Source organism: Lithobates pipiens, unplaced genomic scaffold (genome assembly GCF_037356315.1).
Source record: "Lithobates pipiens isolate NorthernLeopardFrog02 unplaced genomic scaffold, aLitPip1_a1.2 Scaffold_10, whole genome shotgun sequence".
Lineage (NCBI taxonomy): Eukaryota > Metazoa > Chordata > Amphibia > Anura > Ranidae > Lithobates > Lithobates pipiens.
Window position 1 is genome coordinate 69,326,154 of NW_027507686.1, and position 10,243 is coordinate 69,336,396.

General features: G+C 41.9%; 1 protein-coding gene across 2 annotated transcripts in view; it reads left to right on the top strand.

The window, feature by feature from the left end:
* The window catches only part of TTC9C (tetratricopeptide repeat domain 9C), a 30,442-nt gene extending 22,909 nt beyond the window's left edge, over nt 1–7,533 (top strand). For both annotated transcript variants that reach the window (XM_077455817.1, XM_077455816.1), the window contains exons 2-4: nt 2,796–3,042; nt 3,125–3,307; nt 6,724–7,533. In XM_077455817.1, coding sequence (XP_077311943.1) covers nt 2,796–3,042; nt 3,125–3,307; nt 6,724–6,821 — 528 coding nt within the window. In that variant the 3' untranslated portion in view covers nt 6,822–7,533. The remainder of the gene's footprint in view (nt 1–2,795; nt 3,043–3,124; nt 3,308–6,723) is intronic.
* The last annotated feature ends 2,710 nt before the right edge of the window (nt 7,534–10,243 follow it).

A 10,243-nucleotide genomic window follows, 5' to 3' on the forward strand; every position in this document is an offset into this window, starting at 1 on the left:
AGCGAAACGGACTGCCGCAGCCAGCGGGAGGGGGTCCGATCGGACCCCCCACCCGCTGGAAGGCAGGCACGTACGGGTACGTGATTGTGCCTGTTCGTGCCATTCTGCCGACGTATAATTACATGTGGCGGTCCTTAAGTGGTTAATGAGACATCTGGGGTCTAAAAGCATGATGGACAGGGAAATTGTCAATGGGAAGTGATGTCGTGTGTGTAATGTATAGATGTGCGGGACGAGGGAAGTGAGGGGTTAATATACAGGTCAGATCAGAGATGAAATGGGGCTGACCTATACTGTAGAGGGGTGAATGACATTAGAGGGGTGGGTTTTATTACCCTTTGTCACAGTTAATTCATTGCGCTGCTGCTGAGGAGACGAGGGGGTTTCCTTTTCTCCTGTACATAGATCGGCTTTCTGATCTCCAGCCAGTAAGTGAGGCATGGCTATACCAACCTTTGTTTACATTTGGTCACAGCGATCATGGGGTACACAGTCACTCTCACTGGCTCTGTACCTTAGGACTATGCATGCAAAAGAAAAAAAATACATCCTAACAAGTTTTTAAAGGTCATCCGCCTCCACATACCAATGTACTCATCAGGTACATATAAATTTGACAATTGCGCTAAATATATTAGATGTGGCTACGCACACTGAAGTGAGAGCAATAATTCTAGAGCCATCATTTGTTTGCTCTAAAAATTGATGAGATGTAAATGCTTTTAAAGTGTTGCCTATGGACCGTTTTTAGTACCATAGTTTTTGCTGTTTCATGGATACATACAATTTTGAAGCTTGGTATAACTCCTATCTATTTACTCGATACAACCTTATTTTATAACCTGTTTTAGATTTCATGAACAGTAGCGCAATTATTTTGTGAGATGCAAAAAATTGCCAATTCCTCATTTTATTCTATAGAGTCTTTGCTTTCAGGCCTAAAATGTGCAATAATGTGTGCAAATAAGAGGGAAAATATTTTCAGCAGTGAAAGGGTTAAAGGTTTCAAGAAAGCTTGCCGAAAGCTCTGCAAATGCATTTCTAAAAGCTTGCTGTACACCAGGGATATGCAATTAGCGTAACTCCAGCTGTTGCAAAACTACAAGTCCCATCATGTCTCTGCATCTGGGTATCATGCTTGTGGCTCAGTCTTGCTATGCCTCATGGGAGTTGTAGTTCTGAAACAGCTGGAGGTCCACTAATTGCATATCCCCTGCTGTACACACTGCTCTTATACAAGACTAAGGCCCTGTACACACGGTCGGAGATTCTGCCAACCAAATCCGTCGGATTTTGTCCGTCAGATTTAGTCTGACGGATTGTGTCCGAAACTGTTGCATACACACGGTCGGACTAAGTTGTCGAAAAATCCGATCTTTCAGAACGTGATGACGTAATTTCGTTACGATGGGACTAGATTCAGGCTAGTAGTCAATAGCTTTGATGTAGGAATTTGATCTGAGCATGCGTGGCACTTGGTCCGATCAAAATCCTCTACTCATGATCGGATTACGTCCGACCAGCCCAGTTGGTCGGGAAATATTTCCAACATGTTGGAAAATTGGGTCGGACGGAGATTCGGACGGAATCAGTCCGATGCATACCACGCACAGTCGGATTATCTGACGACACGGTCCGATAAGACGCATTCCGACGGATTCTCCGACCGTGTGTACGCAGCTTAAGCCTGAGTGAACAAGGCTTTTTAGAGATCTAGTTATACTGGCCAATGTGCAGGAATGGAGGCGCTTTAAAGAGGGAATGAACGAAAATATTGGGTCTGAGGGAGCTGCACACCCCGATTTATAAGGTTTAAAGAAAAAATGTTTTTTTTTAGCTTTAATTTGACAGACACAGAAATTCCATAAAAATTTTGATTTTATTAACAAAGAATGATGAGATAGTTTCATAGTTAGTAAGGTTGAATAAAGACACCAGTCCATCCAGTTCAATCTGAGTGAGTGTCTACAATTGTCCCTATCCCTGTACACTCACATTGGTCGCTACCCTCAAGGAGTCCATGATCCAAGGTCCCCATTCATATACTAGGGCCAATTTTGGACAGAAGCCAATTAACCTACCTGCATGTCATTGGAGTGTGGGAGGAAACCGGAGTACCCACGCAGGCACAGGGAGAACAGTGAGAGTGCTAACCACTACACCACTGTGCCGCCCAGATTATTGTACATCATAGAAATATGAAAATTGGTCAAAATATGAGCTCTGGTACTCTCAAGCAAGACAAATATTGATGTAGGAATACAATATTCATTAACATGATTGATCTATACTTATATTGAATTTTATACAATCCGTTCCCATATTCATAATTTTTGGAAAACCATTTGGTGTATGGAAATACCCCAATGCATTTCAACCCAGGAACAATATATGGTCTTCTTCAGGGGTTTCTTTTATTTCTGTTGATACAGCAAATGGATAATTTTAACATTTAAACATTCAATAAAGTATCTACCAAAAAACAACAACTATTTGGCCGATATTTACCCTTTCCATCAAATCAATGCATTGGAACCAGAGACTTTCTTTAAAAACCATCAATCCGTCTCAAAGGTGATCCCAGAATCCGCTGCGTAGTCATCCACATCCAAACAATGGCCAGAAGCCCACAAGGCCTACAAGTGGAATGGAGGAGCTTTGCCACATTGGCAGGCATATCTGGAATCACAAGGGTCATTAGCAGTGTTTTTCTCAATTTATCTTGTTTATTGCAATTAACTTAGTATTAAATATATACTGAAGATTAACCCTTTTTTTCCCACTCCTTTGTGTAGGATGGAGACATTGAGCAGCGGCTTCAGTTGGCAGTCTCTTTTAAGACTCAGGGCAATATTTGCTATTCTGAGCATCGTTGGCGAGAAGCTATGAGTCTGTATCATCGTGCTCTTTTGCAGCTCCGCAGCATAGACCCTAATTTGATTAGCCCCCTGGCTGGACTGGGCCCTGCTTCTGTCAGCCTCACACCACAGCAGCTGGAAACTCTACAATCCCTTCAGGCAGACTGTTATAATAATTTAGCAGGTACAATGTTAAATGTATGTCTACAGCTGTGTGAAATCTAAAGTTTCTTTCATCATTAAAGCACCTCTTTTTTGTGTTTTAGCATGTCTCCTTCAGACTCCGCACCCGCGCTATGAGCGTATATATGAGTGCAGTTTGCAGGTTCTTAAACTGCAGCCTCATAATGTTAAGGCAATGTACCGTGCTGGAGTGTCCTGCTATCATCTTTGTGACTATTCTAAAGCTCACAGCTATCTGACACAAGCTGCCTGTAAGCAGCCTAAAGGTGAGTATTACATAGAAGTGTAATTTTACTGTATCATTTCTGAGTGCTAGTTAAAGTGAAACTCCAGCCAAAATGTTTTGTTTTTTTGTTTTTTCTTTCTCGGTTAAGTTAAAGTGCAGAACCTTTTTCAGGTGTTTACTGCTATCTGAATCTCAATTATAAAAATTCCCCTCACTTTGTCATTGTAACAATGGTTTCACCAGACAATAAGGGGTTTATTTACTAAAGCTAGGAAGGGCAAAATTAGTCACAATTTTGCATATAAACCAATCGGCTTCCAGGTTTTATTACCAAAGCTGCAGCTGCTGGCTTTTATTAATGGGACACTTAGCTGTCCTGGAGTCCAGCGATGACGGCCCCGCAGCTGATGTTTCCATCAGCTATCGGGTGCTGCCGCCGCCATTACGGGTAGGGGTACCGAGCAGTGTAGCTTTGTGACTTCATGCTGGGACTGCACATGCGTGAGGTCCCGCTCCTCTCTCCTACTGGCCCGGCGACAGGGGGAGGAGGAGGGAGCCCCGCGTTGATGTCACGGGGCCGTGGCCCAAACTCCCGGAAGTGGGAACAGGATACCAGTCAAAGACAGGTATCCTGCTGAGTGGCTGTTGAGCTGCATTCTGAACACAGAAGGTCGGCCCCTCAGCACTGGCACCATTGATTAACCACTTGACCTCCAGGAGATTTACCCGCCTTCCTCGCCAGGCCATTTTTTGAGATATGTCCTTTTTTTCCCACAAATAGAGCTTTCTTTTGATGGTATTTGATCACCTCTGTCTGTTTATTTTTTGCGCTATAAACAAAAAAAAGACTAAAAATTTTGAAAAATAAAAAAACTATAATTTTTTACTTTCTGTTATAAAACATATTCAATAAAACAATTGCAAAAATGTACATGTCTTCATCAATTTAGACCAATATATTTTCTTCTACATAATTTTGGTTAAAAAAAATCCCAATAAGTGTATATTGATTGGTTTGTGCACATTTTTTTTATAGTGTCTACAAACTATGGGATATTTTTATTTATTACTATTAATGGCGGCTCTCAGGGACTTTTAGCGGGACTGCGATATTGTGGTTGACGGTCAGAGACTAAGTGACACTTTTGACACCTTTTGGAGACCAGTGACACTAATACAGTGATCAGTGCTAAAAATATGCACTCTCAATGTACTGAGACTGGCTGAGAAGAGGTTAACATCAGGGGCGATCAAAGGGTTAACTGTGTGCCTAGCCAGTGTGAGAGGTGCTTTTACTAGGGGAAGGCATAGATCCATGGTTCTGATTTGCAGGAACACAGGATCCATGCCTTCTATACTGACAGGGAATCTGCCTAGTTTACATAGGCAGAGCCCCGTTCTGCTTCTGTGCTGCATGATTTGCAGGTCCTGACTGGACATCCAGTACTCATAGATCAGCTCCTGCTGTGTATAATCATAGCACGAGAGGACACCAGCGGCACGCGTGCATGCCCCAACCCGGAGGTGTTGGATCACGTATTAGGTACATGATCCGGCGGAGAAGTGCTGCCTATTTAAGTTATACAGTCAGCAAGTGGTTAAGAGAATGTTTTGCATTTTATCAATGAATGCAAAACATTCTCTGATTAGACAAGGTAGAGAGTGTGATGTCACTGCACGGCCTCATCCAGTCAGAGAAAGCTTTGCATTCATTGGTAAAATGCAAAGCAGTCTCTGAAAGGCTCCTGTGCTTATAGCCCAACTTCCTGTTCATAATGCAGCAGGGAAGCCAGCCGATACAAGATCTAGAAATAAGTGAAGATCACAGGAGTAGCGGTGTATACTACAGTGATTTCCAGGTTCTATAGGGTATGGCAAATGCATAGTTACATTGGTCCACACTGTATGAAAATCCACACTCTTTAGAAAAAAAAGAATATGCTTCTAGCCCCTGCAGCTTTGGTCTCACATGATCACTTGTCCAGCCTCATCTGCTTTTCAGAAAGAAACCCTTTTTTTGCAGAGCTTAATAGCCCAAGCAGTAGAGACTCAACCTCTTCACTTCCACTCCTTCTATTTCAAGTCACTAGTGTCGGACATTTTAAAAAGAATGTTTGTTTTATTATTGGCTATGACCCACTTAGACAATTTTGCTAATTTTCTCTTATGGTAACCACATAGGTAGTGAAAGAAAAGCTAACCAATGGCTACAGAAACAGCAATTAAAATACCAACAAAAGATTCCAACCCTTATTCACCCTGTCCAAAATTTAAGTAGCAGTAAACCCATAAGATCTTGTGAAATTAAAATGATATGTCATTTTTAATTGTAATTAAATTAGCATTTTTTTTTTTTTTAAATAATGGATAATCCTGCAATAAAGGATCTTGTTCTGGCAATTTCTTTTATGGGATAAAAACACTCTGTACTTGTCCCCCAATATCACTTCTGCATCATCATCATCATCGTCATCACCCTGTCACATACTGTATGCTTCTACCGTAGTGTAAACCGTAAGCGTCTGTGGCAACACTCCTTGCACAGGCATGTTAATGTAGTTGCAGCCATTAAGAGTTCCGTTCTGAGCCATGACATGTAGCTGATTCTAAAACAGGGTAGATATTAAAGCGGAGGTCCACCCTAAAGTGGACCTTCCGCTCATTGGGATCCTCCCCCCCTCCGGCACCACAATTGGCACCTTTCAGGGGGGAGGGGGGTGCAGATACCTGTACAGTACAGGTATCTGCACCCACTTCCGGCGTAGATTCTGCAGAAGGTACGCCCCTTTCCGAAAGTCCCCCGCTGCCTGCTGGGAAACACACGGATCCCAGAGACAGCGGGGACCATCCTTATTGCGCAGCGCGACTCGCGCATGCACAGTAGGGAACCGGGAAATGAAGCCGAAAGGCTCCACTTCCTGATTCCCATACCCAAGATGGAGGCGGCAGCACCCGAGAGACGATCGAGAGATCGGCTTCGGGTGCCGACATCGCGGGCGTGCTGGACGGGTAAGTGTCACTATTTTAAAAGTCAGCAGCTGCAGTATTTGTAGCTGCTGGCTTTTAAAAAAAAAAAACGGCGGAACTCCCGTCGGACTCCCGCTTTAAGTGGCTGGTGAAGACTACTAAACTAAGAGGTCCATTTTAAAACACTGTAGCATGGTCTTACTGCAGCTATACTGCTGTGTGTGTGTGTGTATGTATGTATATTGTATGTGTGTGTGTATATATGTGTGTGTATATATATTAATGTGTGTGTGTCTATATATAAGAGAGATATATTATGGTGTGTATGTATGTATATATATTATATAATATATATATATATATATATATATGAATTTGCTTTTCATATGATTTGGATAATTGATCTGAATTTACTAAATTTATTGTGTAAGTTAAATATTCTTAAACTGGTGTCTTTTTTTTTTTTTTTTTTCTTATTTATATATCCAGATGCAAACATCAGACAATATATACAACTGACAGATGCTGCCCTTAGTGCTTCCAGAGAAAAAGAAAAGCAAAAATACCAAGGAATGTTTGACAAATAATCTTTACTACAGGGCTAATGGATTATTTCTCCTAAAACAAAATGCATATATTTCATGTCAGCAGTCTCTATGTACAAAATGTATATTCTCCTTCTGCAGCTTACTTGTTTGCACAGTTTTGTAGTATATTCAAATGATCTGCAGTTCACGGTTCTACTCTTTGATCCTATTTTGCTTCAAAGTAACTTGTGACGGGGGTCAGTCATTCTATGACATGTTATGTTATGACATGAGAATGTATTGTGGAGTAATAGCCGTTGTTTAGCTAACTTGGTAAAACCTTAACATTCAGAACAGGAAGAACATTACATCCCCAGTAAGCGAGACCATTTTATTGTATTGTGGAACCTGCTGCCTATATGTAATATGAGGGGAGGGTAAACGTACAGGAGATATGTGCTAAGTAAAATATAGCAAATTGGTGCTTTACTACATCAAAATGAATGGATTATAGCCTTTGGATCAAACGCCTAACACATAAGGAAAAGTTCCAATTAATTTTTCTGAAATATTTCAGAGGCCTGTATGTTTGAGAGTCATGAATTTTCAAAATCTCAGCTAGCATTTATGAACCACATTATTTTTTTTCTCTGTATCTAAAAAAAATGTTCAGCCATGTTTGCTAATTGAATTATTCTCTGTTGCCTGTGTCGTGTAAATGAAAAGATGGAATAGAAAAGGACTTCTAAAAAGTAAAAGTTTTTGTAATCGATTTTTCTTCTGCAGAGGGCTTTATGATTATTTTGCTGACATGAATGAAAATGTTTGTCCTCAACACATATGTTTGGGAATACGTTCTCTTTTCCCTATGCATCTATCTACATTCTTTTGATCTTTTTTTACATTTTTTTTTCCCACTTTCTTGTCATTACACAAGGAAAAAGGATCCTATGTTGCATATACAAGATTTTATTATGGGAAATTTTTGTATTGACTTTTTCAAATAAACAATATCAAAATAATTCCACACTTTTTCATTCAAATCTTTCACTATTAGATGAAGCTCCTATACTGCGGATCTCTCCGCTGATTCCCGCTGAGCAGTTGGATGACAGGTCCATGTCTGCTCTGCTATGCATAGTGGACGTGGACACAGCCTGCTCTCCTCTATGAGGAGGTTGGATGGAAACAGACTGCATGTCCGTTTCCATTCGATTGTCATCTGATCCTCCAAACAGATGGCAAACGTATCCCCATCTGTCTGTTTTTAGCACATCGGATCAGACACATGTCTGCTGCTCCCATAGAGAACAATGGGTGGTCTGTGTTTCAGGCCGACCCGATTGGTCCACTTGTGTATAAGGGGCCACTGTGATCTATTTAGGGGACTGCACTGTAAAGGGGCACTCTAATGTTTACAGCTCAGTCCCCTTTATATTACAGAGCCCCTAGCATTCACAGCCCTCTCCATCACACTGCTCCACAGTCACCCCCCCCCCCCCCATTTCCTCTCTAATATCACAGTTTTCTATTCTAATTTCTGCCTCCCCTGCACAAAACTCCTACCAACGCTGTGATCAGTCTGTGTGTCCTCTCCCAACTCCCCACCCGCCCGACAATGTCATCCTCAGGGCAGGGGGTGGGAAGAGCTCTCCATTCCAAGTTGCAGCTCCTCCTGCCCCCTGCCCTACTGATTGGATGACCTTGTGTGCAAGGTGGGCGGAGGAGTCGGGAGGGGACACACGAGCATGGTCGCACAACAGGAGGTGAACCACGGTCTGTGATAGCATTGGGCGGACTGAGGTCGCCGCTCATCTGCTGTGTGGCTTGGTCAGCAAAGGCCACGGACCAGGTTGGGGACCCCTGATATGGAAAGAATAATGTGAGTTTTTTTTATTTTTTTTTTATTTTAACTTAACGCATTCTCTGCATTAAAGTGATTGTAAAGGTTCGTTGTTTTTTTTTTTTTTTTATTAACAAACATGTCATACTTACCTACTCTTTGCAAGGATTTTGCACAGAGCAGCCCCAATCCTCCTCTTCTGGGGTGCCCCGGTGGAGCTCCTGGCTTCTCCTCTTCATTGGGTGACCCCCACCGAGAGAGCCGCTTTCCCTGGTTGCACCCATGTGGGCGCGCTTATGAGTCCCGCTGCTGCATTCATTTACACAGACAGCAGGACTCAGCCCTGACCCCTGCTCCCGTGTCACTGGATTCGATTGATAGCAGCGGGAGCCAATGGCTCTCGCTTGTATCAATCGATCCTATGAGGAAGGAGACGGAGGCTGGAGTTGCTGGGCTTGTGCTCATCGCTGGAACGGATGGGTTCAGGTAAGAAAAAGGGGGGCTCTGGGGGGGTAGCTGCAGCACAGAAGTTTTTTTTTACCTTAATGCATTAAGGTGAAAAACCTTGAGGCTTTACAACCCCTTTTAAGGTAAAAAAAAATAAAAAAAAAATTGATCTGCGGCTGCAACTAGGATTTCTGTAGCTATCCATCTTTTTAACTTTTCATGCCATAAATGGTGGAAACACATTGATGACATATTGGTTATTTGGAATACCAGTGATGATTAATTCACAGATTTATGACTTCCATTTTTTATATAAAATTGAATTCTTATTAATTACCAAGTGAGGTTGTTGCTTACAGGCACAAATGCGAGTAGTATCTACAGCAGTGATTCTCAAACAGGGTTCCGTTAGAACCCTAGGGTTCCTACCGGAGGTTGCTAGGGGTTCCTTCAGCATTGGACAATTTCTGCCTCTCAGATAAGTTCCCACTCACACCATTGATCTTTTTAGCTATCTGTAAGGGGGTAATTCTTCCCAATGACCAAAAGTGTAAGGACCATTCTTCCCACTGACCATCACACTAATGTATCATGAGTTGTAGATTTCTAATTTTTAGCAGGGGTTCTCCCGAAACCAGATAACTATTTCAAGGGTTCCTCTGAGTTGAAAAAGTTGAGAAAGGCTGATCTACAGTGTTTGTGTAATGATAAAGTTCCCTAATGGGTATTTAAAAGTATAACTCCAAATCCATTCTCGGTCCTAAAATACAAAATAAACAAAACCATTAATTGAAGAGGCAACACATGGGGAATTCAATAAATCCCACTGACACTTTTCTGGCACTATGGCCCCTTAAAATGGCCTGTGCAAGATTCAGAAGTCCCTGACGCCTGTTTTGGTACCTTTTTTAGTTCTTAGATAATGAAACTGAAGGTACAGTGCCTTACGAAAGTATTCGGCCCCCTTGAACTTTTCAACCTTTTGCCACATTTCAGGCTTCAAACATAAAGATATACAATTTAAATTTTTTGTGAAGAATCACCAACAAGTGGGACACAATTGTGAAGTGGAACGAAATCTATTGGATATTTTAAACTTTATTAGCAAATAAAAAGCGTGCGAAATTATTTGGCCCCTTTACTTTCAGTGCAGCAAACTCACTCCAGAAGTTCAGCGAGGATCTCTGAATGA